Here is a 17,836-nt window from a genome sequence, read left to right as displayed (position 1 = left end):
TACATAATATACATACACTAATCTCTCTGGATAGTTGAGGTGCCGAAGTGCAGGCACCAGAGGAAGCACCTCACTCTTAATGATCGTTACGAGGGAGGGGCCGTCTAGATATTTGAACGACCTTCTTATGAGACCTACTAATTTAGTTGCTTGATTCTCCTTCTTCTCACGATGGACCAAGAACTTCAGTTCATTGTCAACATACACACCCAGGTCTTTTTCACATTCAGTCTCTATTAATGCAGTTTCTTCGTCCAGTTGGGACATATGATACGCCTCTTTACCATTCTTGAAGCTCACAGAGATCTTTCTGTAGCTCTTCACAGTCTGTTTGGTTCTTAATTACCCTAAATAACTTAGCATCGTCCGCAAACATTTGTGTGGAGGAGTGTATATCTTCTGGGATGTCATTTATGAAACAAATAAACAACAACGGGCCCAAAACACTGTCCTGTGGTACCCCGCATGTCACGGGTACACATTACGATTTCGTACAATTAATCACCACACACACTGCTTACGTCACGCATAAAAATTCCGATCCACGCTAGGACACTTCTCCGAATTCCGTACCCTTCCAGTTTAATTTTCATCCTTTCATGGGGTACTCTGTCGAAAATCTTGGCAAAATCAAGGTATATATTGTCAATATTGTCACCCTATTCCAGAATTTGGGTACAAACATCCTTTACCTTGCGTGATTGTGTTAAACAGGAGCGCCGCGGCATAAAACCGTGTTGGCAATCCTTTACAAGGCTGTTTCGCAGTAGATGTTCCATCATGGCATCTCTTATAATGTTCTCAAGTACTTTACACCTGTGGTGGTCAGGCTCAATGGTTATAATAATTCGTGGAGTGACGATAGCCATTCTTGAAGATAGGACTCGCATAAGTCATTTTCCAATCACGGTTGGACCCTTTGCTCATCCAGGCATCTACAGAACAGGATCTTCAGGGGCTCAACAAGCTCGTTGCACAACTCTTAGCACTCTGGGATGCACCATGTCAAAGCCGGGACGCTTATTCAACTTTAGCTTTGACATTTTATTTCTTGTAACCTCTTCTGAGAACACAATATGGGTCAGCACTGTGTAAAACCGTCTGTCCTCAAGCGCAGGAAGATTGTTCGCATCCTCTCTTGTGAACACCGAGGAAAAGAAAATGTTTAACGCCGCCTTCTTGTCCTGGTCAGAATCTGTGTAACTACCATCTTCAAGCCTCTGGCATATATCCTCCTGTCCTCATCATTTGTCCTAACCCACGACTCGAAATTCTGAGTTTTCTTCTTAACTTTGTCGACCGCTGCATGGTTCATGTGTGGCGGTCTCCTTGTATACCTGGATGCACTGGGTTTAGTCTTGGGTATATATTTATCGATCAAATGGCTCACTTTATTCGCTATAATATTTAATAATAATAATAATAATAATAATTAACGGTTTATTGAAAGAGCTTGGCAGCCAGAAGGCTGAAAATATACAGTTACATATTTGGGGAATGGGTTTCGAATTACAAATAATATACAAGTAACATAAGTGATACAAATAAGATATATAATAACTAGATGGGGAAAAGCTCAAACTACAGTTCATTTCAACATAGTGACAGTGTAGGGAGCAGTGTTTACTGGGAGTGAATACACTGATTTATTACATGTTATTGATAATTTTACAATGGTTGGGACTGGGCTGTTCTTATAGCGATCAGTTCGTGCACGTATGGGCTGGATGCGGTTGTGGTGTCGAACAGCAATTCTCGGACAGGGGATCTCAGGTGGTAGTAGGGGCCGGTGTCGAGGATGGTGTAGAAGCTTCTTACCAAATTTGCAGATGAGGCCGTGGTGATGGTCAGTGAGAGTCGAAAGGGTCAGTGTGTTGAGCGCTTCTTGATATGTGGAGTAGGAAGGGGAGAATAATCTGCATGCCCTCTTTTGCACTTTTTCTAGGTGTTTACGTTGTGTGCGTTTAGGAGGAAGACCAGGTGGGGGAGGCATAGGTGAGCTTGGGAAGTATGAATGTTGTAAACACCCGAGGAGCTCGGGTGCAGGAACTCCCAGGGACTTGAGTCGGCGGAGAGGAGGTGGAGACGGAAACTGGAGGATTTGACAACTTCACTGACGTGTGGTTTCCAATTTAGTTTGTTGTCTATGGTGACGCCGAGGAGCTTCGTGGAATCTACAACCTGGAATGTGTTCGGACCTAGAGTAATGGAAGGAGGTGGGACAATGTCGGAGGAGAGGTTGATGTGCATAACCATGGTCTTGGTATGGTTGATGGTGACATGGTTGTTGGTGGCCCAGTTTTGGAGACTGTTCAATATATCCTGAAGGGCGGTATAGTTGGGAGCAGAATTGTTGACGCTGATCCCAATGGTGGAGTCGTCGACATATTTCCAGCGAGCAGGGGTTTCTCTTAGGGCATCATTGATGAGCATAAGGAAGCAGAGTGGTCCCATCTTGGTGCCTTGGGGGACGCCACAGGTGAGTGACTGAAAGGTGGAGACAGCCCCTAGGAAGCGTACAGCTTGGCGTCAGTCACTGAGGAAGTCTGTAAGCCATGGTATAAGACTTCTCCGAAGCCCGAGGTTAATAGCTTTGTTGATGATTATATTGTGGTCGACTAGGTCGAATGCTTTAGTGAAATCAATGAAGGTGACAGCTACAGACGTTTTTCGTTTCTCGAGATGGCGGTATATGTAATCGAGGAAGCTGACAAGACAGTGAGTGGTGGAGGAAGTTTTCATATTGCCAAATTGCTGAGGGTCTATGACTCCTGCAATATCAGCATAAGCCCAGTCGAACACAAAACTTTCACAGATTAGGCTGGGTATTGGGGTGATTGCAATAGGTCGTAGCTGATTTAAGGATTGTGGGCTGGTTGACTTGGGCACTGGTGATACATAAGAGGTCTTCCAGTCAGCTGGGCATCTGGCTTGACTGAGAGAAGCATTGATGATGGAGCATAGGGGCTTAGCAAGCTCCGGGGAGAACTCCTTGAAGAGTTTCATTGGTAGGTCAATGGGGGTGGTAGAGCGTTTTAATTTTAGTTTGTCCAGGCGTTTTGCTACTTCAAATTCTTCTACTAAGTCAGTGGGAAGGGGGGCTGGTAGGTAAGCAGGGAGAGTGGTTGTGTCAAGCCGGGGGAGCGTCTGGCATATAGTAACGAAATGGTTATTTGTTTGCTCAGCTGCGTCAACATTAGTGAGATGGCTAAGGAAGGGGAAGGGGTGTGTCTTATTGTTTAGTCCACAGAGTTCTTTAAGCTTACCATACCATTGACTGATGTTGGTCTGCTTCAGGTGTTGTAATTTGGTTGGGTAGTGGGACTTCTTTGCAGTGCGTATTTCGCGGATGACTCGGTTGCGAAGAGACCTGTAGCGGATGTGGTCATTGAGATGAAAGGCTCTGTCTCTCTGTTGCATAAGTCTTTTGATCCGAGGTGTGATCCAGGGCAAGTCAGCTGGGTGAAATCTGACGGACTTCTCGGGGAAGAAGTGGTGGTGAGCTTCCGTGGTGGTGTTGGTATAATTTATCCATTTGGTTTCCACGTCATCCACGCTAAGTACTTCAGTCCAGGGATGGTGAACTATCCACTGCCCGAAGAGGCGTACTGCAGAGTCAGTAATCGGCCTGTAGGTCTTGATGTAGGGTCTCTACTTGAGTGGGAGTGGCAGCTGGGGACCAGAGCACTGATAAGTGTGTGCTACACCCGATAGGAGGCATTGGTTGAGGTGGTTGGTACTGGTCCGCTAAGTCAGTTAAGATAAGGTCAAGGGTATTTTGACCGTTGTGGGGAAGGTCACAACTTGTGATAGTGATAGCTGGTCCTGGATATCAGTGGTGTCAATTTCATTAAAATTCCCACATAATACTAACTTGGCACATGGGTACCAAACTCTGAGGTGGTCTGAGGTGGTAATGAGATGATTGATAAGGGTGTCTCTGGTGGGTGAGCGAGGCGGATGGTATGCCACACAGATTATGATGGAAGCAGTGTGGCGCGGGTGGCGTAGTGTCTGCGTTCTTACGCTTAAGTGAGTCAGGCCAGTGGATACCCCTCATCCCGTCGTAATTACCCTTGTAATATTTGAACATTTACCTGGTTTTGTCATGAAACGAGTAACAGTTAAATCTGAAGGACAAAGTTACGTGGTGACTGGTGCCAATGGGGGCTAGGTGTTCTAGATTGGCCACCATACCCTCTTCGTTAGTTATGGTCCAGTGGTTTGGGGGTTTGCTTCCCTCTGTAATGAGTCGGATTCTTAACATGCTGGAACAGAAAATTGTCTGTCAAAGTTTCTACAAAGAGAGTAGTGGGGTTATTTTGGTCATTTGGCGTGGTCTAATTTCTCCAGTCGACGTCGTCATAGCTTAAAGTCCCCCATGACAAGGAGATGGCTCGGGTTGAGCGCCGTTGCGCTGTTAATTACGGCTCTTAAGTACCATTGGTATAATAAGCCACAGTTTGGGGATCTGTAGATACACCCGACAATAAGTGAATTTCCCCGCCTCCCCTTAATTTTATTTCACACCACTTGGATTCTTCAAAAACATCCTCTCCCTGTCCCCTCACCTGGCTGGCTCTAAGGTCTTGCCTAGCATAGATAACAACACCCCTCTTGCATGTTTCTTGAGAAAGGTTTGTAAACGGATCATATCCTTCTATATTGAACTCACATTCCTCCTGGTCGATTCTCCTGTTCTTGTACAACAGTTCTACAACTCCTACTATATCGGGTTGGTGTATCTTCAGTAGTGTTTCAAACTCCTCTCTCTTATCGAGGAATGTGGCAGTATTAGTGTACATGACTTTCAAGCCGGAATTTGTTCTCGGTAACGTCTCTGCTCTTGGTAGTGACTCTGGCCCCCCCTCCATTCTCACCAGCTGCAGCGTTTGCTAAATACACTGTATTTTGCAGGGTGTGGTTAGAGGTGACATTGTTTATTTATTCATTTATTTATTAATTAATTTATTTTATTTTTTTGTAGAGAAAGGAGGGGTGAAAGAAGATTAGAAGTGGGGGAAGAAAGTTATAGTTCGGAAATTGAAGAAATTTAGGAGGAGGTAAGAGAGGGCGGGCAGACCGCCTAGCTAAGCTAATAGTTGTGTTAGGGTTGTGTCATGGGTTAGTTATTGTCTGTCGGTACAGGCACTAGACCTCCTACCCTATCCCATATATGGGTGTTTTGAGGGCCTTATTTCATATTCCGCCGACCCTGCTGGCGGATGCTGGTCTAGGGAGGTTGTATATGGCCTGGCCGTATAGATCGGGGATGGTAATGGACCTTTTGAGATTTGGTAACTTTTTGGGAACCATGTATGGTTGTTGTCGTTATCTGGTGGGAGTCTTTGAAGGAGTTCTTGCTCTGATCGTTCTATCTTTTGCCAGACTCTGCTGGCCAGGGTGTACAGCTGTTGGTTGATGGGTTTTATTCTCAGGTCTCTATGTATCTCGGCTGTGGTTCTGATGAAGGGGTATCTTTCACCTGTGACGAATCTTAGGGCTTCATTTTGGACCACCTGTAATTTTAATATTTGAGTGGTGCTCATAGTATGAAGAAGTACTGCTGGGTAAGTTAATATCGGTTTGATAAATGATGTCACCAGGCGGAGTTTTATTTTCTCAGGAAACGCTTTAAGGCGGTATAGTTTTCTCAGCTCTCTTCTTGCCCTTTTCTTCCTGGTGTGGACCTGATGGGAGTAACCTGTCGTGGATATATGCAGGCCCAGGAGGGTGCCTCTGCTTTTGTATTCTATCTGGGCATTATTGGTTACTAATGGATGGGTTTTCCTTCTGCATAAGGGTATCACTGTGAATTTCGAGAAACTGGTTTGGATTTTCCATTGTTTTTCGTAATTATTTACCCTTTCTAATTCCCGCCTGGTGTTGTCGACCTGTAACGCTCGCGATTTTCGTTGATGTGTTGTAATTTGAGTGATGTCATCTGCATATATAATATCTTCGTTACCTATTCTAGTGGGAGGCGGGGTGTCACTTGTGTAGATAAAATATATGGTGGTGGACAGGACGCTTCCCTGAGGGACTCCGTTCATGAGTGGGAAGGTCTCTCCTGTGTGTTATCCTGGCATTTCTGCCGTCATTTAAGTTGCAAAGCAGCTTTTCAATGTTGATGGGAATTCCGAGTTGAAGGATCTTATATTTTAGACCGTCATGCCAGACTTTGTCAAATGCCTTCGCTACATCCCGGAGAGTTAGATTACATTGTCTACCACTTGCCGCGGCTCTGGCTATGTTTTCACATGCCAGGGCTATCGCTGTTGTGGTTTACTTCCCTTTCCTGAACCCGAATCGTCTGCAGTTGACTCTGTTGGTTGTTTCCAGGTGATTTCTAAGACGGTTATTGATGATTTTTTCTAGGATTTTTTCCAGGTACTTCGAGGAGGGAGATCGGTCTGTAGTTTAGTGAGACGGCGGGGTTCTTTCCTTGCTTTGGTGTCAAGGTAACAATGGCCTCTTTGAATTTAGTTGGGAAGTAACCCGCGGCCAGGCAAGCGTTCATTGTGGTTCTCAGTCTCTCCATGGCCGGGTTGTTTATGTGGCTGAGGATCTCCTTGGTGATGCCTGAATAGCCAGGGGTTTTATTTTTGGTATTGGAAATGGCTGTGTTGAGTTCTTCCGAGGTGATTGGTTTCGACAGTGGGCTGTCCACTCTCAAATCCTCCCATCTGATTTCAAGCGAAGGCTGAGTGTGGTGTGTTTGGCCCCGGAGTTCATCAAGTACGAGCTCCTCGTGGGTACCATCAATCCTCTGGTGGAGCTGGTATAGTTATTGGTGTTGCTGAGATGGTCATGGTTATAGGTGGGTGGTCGCTGGAGGTTACAGGGCCTTGTTCAAAGAGATAGTTGTGGAAGCATCTGCCGTTTGTTATTGCTATATCTGGAATAGTGGCTGAGTTCCTACTGTAGAACATGAGGGAAATCCGGGCCTATTAGCTGGGCTTTTTTGTCTGTTATGAAGCCAGCGAGGCCTCTTCCAACATTGTTAGTTGCCCTCTTACCATCTAGTAGAGGATGTCTGGCGTTCATGTCCCCAATGATGTAGATTGGGTGGTGGTATGATAGGAGCCTGTGGAAGTCCCCGTAAGGCAGGTAGTCCCTGCGTGGTGGGAGGTAGGTTGTGGCTATTATGATTAGTCCTGTGGTTAAGTTGATTTGAACAGCGAGAGTTTCAGAGGTGAGGTCGTCTATGATTCTGTGGTGGACATTTCTTTTTATGGCGATGGTCACCCGGTCATTTGGCTCCTCTGATAGATTGGATTTATGGATCCTGTAGCCAAATATTTTCAGTTCCTCGGACGCCTTTTGGCCGTGTGAGTTTATGAGTATAATATTTGCGTCAACTTGGTTGTATTGGCTGGACAAACTGAATTTATCAGTTCTCCAATGGAAGACGTTATGTTGCATTATTTTCACTGCTTTACATAGCGAGTCCATTGTTCCTTGTTCTTGGTGTTTTGGGGATCCGTGTTTTTCATGATTTGTTCTCTGTGTGTCCATTCTTCAATCTTTTGATCATTCGATCGGATGAATTTTTGATGCAGTTTGTTAAATCGACCTTCTTTTGTTTAAATGCCTCGTGGATGTCCGCCTCGGAAGTGGAGTGGCAGTACTTCCATTTCATCTTGTAATCAATTACTCCTTTAGCGACTTCATCATGTGTACAGTCCTTGTTGATGTGGTCTGGTATGTAGATGCAGTTTCAGGTCTTTACCTGATAGATCGGTTGGAGTCAGAGAGGCAGGTATCATCTCTGGTGTGGGTACTTGTGCATCCACACCAGAGACCACTGTTATCCCCTCTGTGATTATTGGAGTCTGGGGGTGTCGTGATCCCAATATCCTTATACCTGGGGAGTGAAACCTACCCCAAGTTATCATCAAATAAAGGAACAAACAGGGAACACGCCAATAATTCTCCCCACAAAAACCGACTCAACTGAATATACTTGAATAAATAAGAATAAGTTGGAGTAAGTGAGTCACAAATAGGAAGATAATTAAATAATTCAATTTATGTTCTTAAGGGAGTACTGTCTAGCAACCATGGAATTTAAGGGAATAACTGATTGTATATTAAAATAAGAGTGATGCCGGAAGGGTGAAAATATACCGTTAAGGAGTTAGATCAAATGAATACTACTTAACATTAACTATATTAAACACAGACATTACAATATATACACAGCAATCAAAACCAACTGGTTATTTCCTACCAAATAGGAGATTCCTTAACACCAGGATCCCTTCCTAGGCCTAACTTAACGTGCCACTAATTACCAGATACCACTAGGGTATTGTAGATGACTGAACAAGGCACGTCTGTACTGGGTAAGTATCGAGGCTAGAGTCGGTGTGGACACGTCCTGCATATACCACGGTTTACTAGAGAAAGAGTCTCTGGCCACACAGCATATGAGTGAGGAGCGTCTTAGCTCACGTGACCCAGGACAGTTGCCAAATAGTCTATAACTAATTAATACTACTCTTGGTTTGACTTAACAGAGTAACACAAATGATGCATATTAATGATATACATAGATATACGATTAACCTAAGTAACTAAGAGCAACAATAAGATAATGTAATGATTATATGTCAGACCAAAGCTTACAGCCCAGAATTACGTCACATATAACAGCAAGTACGCTAGAGACCTCGTGGTACCACCACATTCCAGGTAGACACACCCCAAGACCCAAGGGACCTGACCTCGCCGCTCTCAACATGGGTTTACAAAGGGAAAATCTTGTCTAACAAATCTGCTGACGTTTTTTAGGAAAGTCTTCGAGGTAGTAGATAATGACGAAAATTACGATGTTATTTACTTAGACTTTAGCAAAGCATTTGACAGTACCGCATCAGAGGCTTCTGAGAAAAATTAAGGCTCATGGTATCGAGGGGAAAGTTTTAAATTGGATAAAATCATGGCTCACCGATAGAACGCAGAGGGTCAGCGTAGATGGTGTTAAATTTAAGTGGGGCCGTGTAACCAGTGGGGTTCCCCAGGGGTCAGTACTAGGCCCACTCTTGTTCATAATCTACATAAACGATCTAGATACTGGGATCAGCAGTGACATAAGCAAGTTTGCAGATGACACCCAAATAGGGCGGCAGATTAATTCAGGGCAGGATGGAAATGCATTACAGGAGGATCTAAATAAATTGCAGGGTGGTCTGAAAAATGGCAAATGAAATTCGACACCTGCAAGTGCAGCGTACTTAATATTGGAAGAAAAAATACTGTCAATGTATACAGCCTTAACAACATCAACCTAGAGAAGTCGACTTGTGAAAGAGACCTAGGGGTACTTGTAAGCCCGGACCTACGGCCTAGAAAACAGTGCGTTAATGTTCGAAATAAGGCAAACAGAGTATTGGGTTTTATGTCTAGAAGTGTAAGTAATAAGAGTTCAGAGGTCTTATTGCAACTATATCTTGTGCTAGTCAGGCCGCACCTCGATTATGCGGTTGAGTTCTGGTGCCCTTTTTATAGAATGGATATCAATTCACTAGAGTCGGTGCAGAGAAGAATGACGAAAATGATTCCGGGACTTAGAAACCTTCCATATCAGGATAGGTTAAAGAAACTAAACTTGCATTCCCTAGAAAGACGAAGAGTGCGGGGAGATATGATAGAAGTATTTAAGTGGGTGAAAGGAATCAATAAAGGGGATATAGGTAAAGTTTTTATAATATCCGAGCAGGATAGGACTCGAAGCAACGGATTTAAGTTGGAAAAGTTTAGGTTTAGTAGGGAGAAAGGAAGGAACTGGTTCACAAATAGGGTGGTGGACGAGTGGAACAAGCTTAGCAACTTTGTAGTAAGTGCTGGAACCCTGGAAAGTATCAAAAGGAGACTGGATAGATTCATGGATGATAGAGAGTGGTAGTAACTCTCGAGAAGAGCTGCCATGCACAGGCCAACTGGCCTATTGCAGACTCCTTATTTTCTGCCATGCACAGGCCAACTGGCCTATTGCAGACTCCTTATTTTCTTATGTTCTTATGTTCTTATGTTATTGACTTGAATTAGCGGGGGATTGACCTACAACTCACCTGATCAGGACACCTGGGCATGACCACACCTGCACACAGCTATCCGGATCTAACCAGTTTAGTGATAATTGGTTAGAGGTCAAAAGCCGGCTGGGCCGATCCCATATAAAGGCCCTACAGTCCCGTCCACGATCATTCTGATTCCGATTCTCATCGTGATTCTCACACGACTATCATTCAGAGAGGTTGGTCATTGAGAGGTCATTCTGGTCACTCGCACAGAGTCACGCTAGTCCCCTCCCCCCCAGGTCGAGGGGGGGGGGAGACTTCACGACGTCACCAGCTAAGGAGAGCATCGCATACGGCAGCCCAGCCAAGCACCCACTGGGCCTACGTCAGGGTACACGTGAGTCTTGTCAGAACTATCCCTTGGGTGAATTACCTACTGTGGGAAGTGTATCCATTCATGTTGTATCCGAGAGTCAGTGTCGAGTAACCTAACGTGTTAATACCCCGATATAATAGTGATATTGATGTGTCCATGTCATTAGGTGAATTAATAAATAGTTGTGTCGAAGAGGTGTTTAACAAGTTGTCCCTTTAAGAAGTAATATATGTGAAATGACATACGAGATAAGAAGATAAGCGTATTGACGCTGAGTAAATAACATTCGGCCCCGCTACCCAACCTTCCTAACTTTACATTCCTACTCTCTATACTTCCTACTTATATGTAATATCTTCTTCTTATGTGTTCTGTCTCATTATAATAATAGTAAAAATAACAAGTTATTAATAGCTTGTGTGGAGTGGAGGCGTAAACAGATACCACACGACATGCGTGTTCCTAAGAATTACAGGCACATGACAGGGGACAAGTATCATCTCTGTTGTGGGTACTTGTGCATCCACACCAGAGACTACTGTTGTCCCCTCTGTGATTGTTGGAGTCTGGGGGACAAGTATCATCCCCACGCGGGTACTTTTGCATCCACATCAGAGACTACTGTTGTCTCCTCTGTGATTGTTGGAGTCTAAGAGACATGTATAATCTCTGTTGCGGGTACTTGTGCACCCACACCAAAAACTACTGTTGTCTCCTCCGAGGTTGAGGATGTTGCCCTGAACAGTTTTGGGATGGGCAGATTGTGGTGACGTAAGCATTTTTCGAGTATTGTTTGAAAGCAGCCTGGGTGCAGAACATCCTTCTCATGGGCGTGTTTGACAATCATGTTGGCTAGAATGTCAGGGTCATGGAGGTATCTGTCTCTGGCATTCAACAAGACTGTAGAGTCTGTAGTGGCTGCAGGGACTATAGTGACTGCAGAAATCGGGGTCCCTACCATCACTACATCTCTGTATGTCCGTGCAGTGACTGCAGTAGTCGGGGTCCCTATCGGCAGCACAGCCTTGTATGGTGATACTGATGTCTTTGTGGCTTTTTGTTGTGCTTCCTTGATTTTTCCTTTCTTTTGGGACAGTTCATGGACATAGTGCTGTGAGGCCCATTTATATGGCGCTCGCCTCCTCCTGGGTGGGAGGTAGAGCGGGTGGGGGGTGTCCCGCAGTCCCCTGGTTCTGTGCTGGTGCTCAAACTCCCACTACCTTCCCCTTGTATACAAACCATGCACGTCCGTCTTTGTTCCTCAACGAATCCACGACTATGGCACTGATGTTATGTGTCACGACTAAGTACTAGATCATGTGTCACGACTACGGTACTAGGTCATGTGTCATTACTATTGTACTAGGTCATGTGTCACGACTATGGCACCAGGTCATGTATCACGACTATGGTAATAGGTCATGTGTCACGACTATGACACCAAGTCATGTGTAACGACTATGACACCAGGTCATGTGTCACGACTATTGTACTTTAAATATAAATATAATTTGCGTCTTTGTGTGTGTATCTTTCGTATGTAAAGTACAGTGTCTGTTTGTTTGTCTGTTCACGAAGTTGGTCTGCAGTTGTAACGAAAGATAGCTGAAAATTGGGTAGAAAATAAGTGTACTTGTGTAACCCCTCACAGAAACAGTTTCCTCTTTAAATTCACATTAATTATCAGATACCTCATATTCCACTTAAGTTATTTCTTCTACAATTATTTATGCTAGGTTTTACCATCACTGTGTACTATTTTCAACACAAACGCCTTCAGTCTTAAAGATGTATTCATGGAAAACTATCTTCAACACTGTACTGCTTTGGAATGATATGTGTGTGAGGAGTAGGGTGAGGGACACACCTATAGTCCTGCAGGTTAGAGTTAATAAATATTATGATCACGGGAAGTTAAGGATGCGCTATTATGTCAGGGCAACTTTAACATGTCTTTATTTTAATGTTTTACTGAAGTGTGTTTTTTTTTCTTCTTCAGGAAATGTACCACTTTATGTTGCAGAAGACGGTAAGTGCAAATGTTATGTTGTACGAGACGGTAAGTGTAAACGTTATGTTATACGAGACGGAAAGTGTAAATGTTATGTTGTACGAGACGGAAAGTGTAAATGGTATGTTGTATGAGCCGGTAAGTGTAAATGTTAAGCACTATGGTAAGTATCTTTTGTTTAATAAGTTCAAGTAAAAAGGCCTCAGAGGTTCAAAGAAATGTGTATATTTGTTTTATGTATATTGGGGAAATATTTAAGCCAGGACTCAGTGTTTCTCAAACTTTTTCACTTCATTCCCCCCATGAGAAACTCTCAACATCCTCGTGGCCCCCCTTCAGTTCTCTCCCAAGCCCCTCACAAATAATGATGAAAATAAACTGTTTTGGTTCTCTTCCTTTATTTTAATGTTTTCAATCATCAATGGGATAGATGACATTGTTTCCTTTCAGTCAGTAAACTGATTCGAGGTTGAGTCACTGATAAAGCACATCTCATGTCTGGGTCCACATGTAACCCGTTTCGGCTTTTATTCTCTATTTGAAGAAGGGTGGAGAAACCAGATTCACATAAATAAGTAGTAGAAAATGGCAAGAGGGCTCGAAGTGCGAACTCACTAACTTTAGGATATGACTGATACATTGAGCACCAGAATATAGTCAGAGATTTTTCTTCATCGAGGTATTATGATTACACACAATGAAAAAAAAAAATATTTCTCCCCTAACAAGGCAGTAACAAAAAAAAAAAGTTGAATTGAGTTTTCACATTTTCTCCAAACATATACTACTTACACTAGCCTGCCATGGCGCCCCTAAAATCTTGCCGTGACCCTCTTGGGGGCCATAACCCCCAGTTTGAGAAACACTGCTATCTAAAGCAGAATAAAATTAGAGCTTTCTTGGGAAAATTGGAATTGCTTGAAAATATATCAAAATGAGAAATTTACAGAATTAAAAACGGTAAAGGTGGAGGGGACCGCGAGCACCCAAATTTCTGGAGATACTATTTGCATGATACTAAACAGGAAAATAGAGCGAGAATGCACAGAATCTATTAAAACCTAACCTAATCTTACCTTACCTAACGTACGTAACCATACTTAACCAACCTAACCTTACCTAACTTCCTAACCTGTGCATTGTTATTTCGATTTTCTTATTTACAATATCTCTATAAAAAAATTAAACATTTCAATCCAATTTAAATCGTAATAAACACGCCCGATGAGATGGTTGTTGATTTCTTGACATGTAAACAAAGACCTCAAACGCTCCTGCATAGCAGAAGACACCAACCAAAACATGGTCGCCACAGGATCTGATAGCGCCATAATTACGGTAAATATTTTATTTCTTCGCCTACAAAGGACGTAGACACGAGAAATTACTGCCCTTTGATCAGTGTTCGCAGCGTTTTTACCCGTTATTTCCCGCTTCTGTCATGCCCTGTCCACGAACAAATAATTTATGATTGAAGGATAGACTAAAAATCAAAACAAAAAATGCAATGTTCTCGCCTAGATTTTATTGCTCGGTATCATCCACACAACATCTCCAGAAAATTTGATGCAATTCCATAAAGTCCTTCTGGTACTAGCGGTCTCCTTCACCTTTACTTTAAATCAATGTGATATGCATATACTTAGGGATAATCGAATTAAAGTAGAGATAATTAATATTGTGTACAAGTGAGGGTAGAAGGGGGCAGAGGAAAAAAAATAGTTCGCTCCTCAGAGCCATTTATAACCACGGAATATTAATTAGTAAAGACAATCAATGTTCTTCATGTAAATTTTATCTCCCTTATATATTTAAAAACAAATGTTGGTTATATTACAGCATCTGCCTGTATCTGCGTCGACAGGGGCTCATGTTTTACGGACCTGCTGAGAAGAGGGTTTCCTGCCTCGAGTAACAGGTGAGTTGTCTGATGAATTTCAAAATGAACACCGCGACTCCTGTTGTCTCGGTAGGGTTGTCAAAATCCTTCGTCTGTTGTATCATATTGTCTCACACAAAATCGTAAAAATGATTTTTGGAGGAAGTGCATATTTTCCATGTATTTATCTATTATCCCACTTTACAAACTCAGCAAAATGACTGCCCGGACGATATATATAAATATATATATATATATATATATATATATATATATATATATATATATATATATATATATATATATATATATATATATATATAATTCTGTTAATATCTCTTATTAATTGATGAATACTTGATGCTATTGTATTAATTCCTTCATCTTCCCAGTCAGCGCTGCTCCGGGCCAAATGATGTCTGCTGCCCCAGGGACTCCGTGGGAACACACTCGGTTATCACAGATTCAGCTCCTCAGGCGCTGGTCACGGTCACACGGGTCGTCACATCTTCGCCTTCACCCCAGGTTACGGTGACACGTGTCATTACATCTTTACCCTCGCCCCAGGTTACAGTTACACATGTCATCACATCTTCGCCTTCGTCAGTGGTTACACCCGAGAACGTGGTCGCCACCCTGCCTGGGGCTTCTGTAGGTCCTGGAAGTACAGGTAAGCTGCTATATCGTAACTACGTATTGTTACAGTCTTCATTAAAATAGTCACCTAATGTTGGATCATGTAGGCTAGAGTTAGTATGGACTGTTATTGATATAAACTACGTTCCTAACGACAACCCAAGCTGCCTTAACCAAATGACAAATCCTAATTTCACTGAACCTAACCTAACCTAACATGATAAATCTGATAATCTTCATCCAATTTAGTGACTCATCCCAAATATAACTTAATCCGTGTATTGAAACCCCACTTACAATACATTTTAAACTAAATAATCTAACCTACCCCAACCCAGGAAATTAACCTAATTCAGTGAACTAAACTAACCCAAATAAAAAGATGATTCTTTTAAGGTTTGACGTTGGCACGTTGCTATAAAACTTACCCTTTGTGTGGTGTGTGGCAGGCGAGCCTTGTTCCACGACTGGCACTCCGGAGGGAATATGCCTTCGCTACACTCAGTGTGAGGACCAGCTGTCCCAGCCCGTGAAGCTGCTGACGATACTACAGTTTCTTCAAAACTACGGCTGCGGTGTCGACAGGTGAGGAGGGTGTTGGTGCTAATGAAGTTATGTTATTATTTTATGAAGAATAACGTCGGTATCATAACACTCAAATGAACTTGCTGCCTAACACCTGCAGACCTTACGAGCCTCTCAAACTACATCCAATTGTTACTCTTCTCTCCACCATACCACACACATGTGGCGGCTTTGTGGTATGTTTGTATGTGTGGCAACGTGTGGTGTGATGGTCAGCATGCTCGCCTCGCAAGTGAGCGTACCCGGGTTCGATTCCGGGCAGGGTGAAACTATGGGCTATTTTTTTTACGCTATTTGCCTCTGTCTACCCAGCAGTAATTGGGAATCTGAATGCTAATCGGTTTGCCGATCGTATTCAGGGGTAATGATTAACCAGTGCAGTTGGCGATTTGTCCGGTCTTCTCGGACTATTCCTTGACGTTGGGTCATGCAACTCGTTAACTCAGGGTGTGGTTGTTGTGTTGGTGACAGCTTCTATTGTGTACCTTAAACAATTACACTCCAAGGTGGCCCTTGGGCCGGCCATCCTCGTTACACGAGGGGCAACCATTATAATTATTTGTATTATTATTATTATTATTATTATTACTATTATTATTATGTATGTGTGCATTACATCCATGCATACACACACACACACACACACACACACACATATATATATATATATATATATATATATATATATATATATATATATATATATATATATATATATATATATATATGTAATATTCAGAAATTTCAGAGTAATTTCAAATGCCGCGCCATTGGCGATACTGAGTTTTCAAGGTCGTCTGAGGGAAGAGAGCACTCCCCGCACATAGCGAAAGGTTGTGGAACTAGGCCTATACGATATTAAATGTAATTTGCCGAATTAATAATGATGCGATTCATGAAGTTATGGGACTATTATTAAATTTGGAATTATTATAGATCGTTTATCAGTCTGAATAATGTTACGGGTGTCCCAAGGAGTTATTAGTTAAGGCGGAAAATATGTCACGTAGGTGTAGTGAGGGGTTGTCAGACCACAGCTTACATCTCAGAAACTCCAGTCTGACCGGACATTAGCCGAGGGCAAAAGTATAGGGTAACTCTGCGGTTGACCAAGGATTGTAAATCAACTAGCTCCCCTCCCATGTGACATGTGGCCCCAACAAAACATGTAAGAAGGCACCAGCTGACCCTCTTCCAATATACAATAACCTACTCTCTGAACAAAGGCCGGACCTGACCTCACAATTAGCCAGGTCACTTGTAACCCTTGGAGCCCAACTCAAGGCCTCTCGTGTTACACGGCCCCACCTGACGACTTCTCCTTACATCTCAGAAACTCCAGTCTGACCCGACGTTTGGGAAGTCAAGTGTAGGGGAACTCTCACGGTTGCTCTCCCAATATACACACGGCCCCGCCTGATGACTTTCCCAGATAGTTCTGAAAAGGTCCAGGCCTGACCGCACATTTGCGGGGTCAAATGTAAGGAGACCCTTCGCCGCCCCCCCCCGGCCAGCTGAACCTGACGGCTCGCATCCCAATATATAGGACGTCCTGGTCCTCCCTCGGCGATTGGCAGAGAAGCAGTTGTCTTGTAACAAGGTGGCCAGCTACGACACCACCAGGCCTGCTCGAGCCGAAGTCAGAGGCCGGAGGCAAGTCGCCTCCGGTCAGGACCGAGACTTCCCTCCGGTGTCCCAGCTAAGCAGTCGCCCACCCGACACCAGTGTCCCCGCTAAGCAGTCGCCCTCCCGATACCAGTGTCCCAGCTAAGCAGTCGCCCTCCCGACACCAGTGTTCCAGCTAAGCAGTCTCCCTGCTAGGCCTTCCCTAGGTCACGTGAGTGTTTGTCAGAGCTTTCCATGGGATGAGTTACCTACGTGGGAAGTGTATTCATTTCATGTTCGTGTCCGAGAATCAGAGTGTCTAGTAACGTAATATGATGTCCTAGTAACGTAAATATAATGTCCTAGTAACTTCAATAGAAGGTGTTATTAATGTGTCCATGTCATGTTCGTAATTAATAAAGAGTTGTAACGAAGCAGTGTTTGAGAAGTCGCCTTTAAGAACGTAATAGATGTGTATTGACGTGTAAGACACGACCAGTGTACGATAAGAGTAAATAACTATCACGGCCACGCTACCAAAGTCTTCCTCTCTTTATACTCTTATACTATCAATATTCTACCTATATGTAATCTTCTTCTTGTGAATATTTCGTAACATTACAATGGCGGCAGCGTACTATGTGTAACCCACGCCTTCCTTGTCCCTTGTTATAGGTGACAGCGAACTATACGTAATTCACGCTTCCCTCGTCCCTTGT

General features: G+C 43.4%; 1 protein-coding gene across 2 annotated transcripts in view; it reads left to right on the top strand.

The window, feature by feature from the left end:
* Positions 1-17,836, top strand: part of LOC121866304 — a 37,098-nt gene that overhangs the window by 13,096 nt on the left and 6,166 nt on the right. For both annotated transcript variants that reach the window (XM_042365913.1, XM_042365912.1), the window contains exons 4-7: positions 12,401-12,430; positions 14,252-14,330; positions 14,684-14,961; positions 15,377-15,512. In XM_042365913.1, coding sequence (XP_042221847.1) covers positions 12,401-12,430; positions 14,252-14,330; positions 14,684-14,961; positions 15,377-15,512 — 523 coding nt within the window. The remainder of the gene's footprint in view (positions 1-12,400; positions 12,431-14,251; positions 14,331-14,683; positions 14,962-15,376; positions 15,513-17,836) is intronic.

The sequence above is a fragment of the Homarus americanus genome, unplaced genomic scaffold, assembly GCF_018991925.1.
Source record: "Homarus americanus isolate GMGI-L3 unplaced genomic scaffold, GMGI_Hamer_2.0 scaffold58074, whole genome shotgun sequence".
Lineage (NCBI taxonomy): Eukaryota > Metazoa > Arthropoda > Malacostraca > Decapoda > Nephropidae > Homarus > Homarus americanus.
Note: the sequence above shows the minus strand (reverse complement) of the source record. Positions and strands in the feature narration are given on the sequence as shown.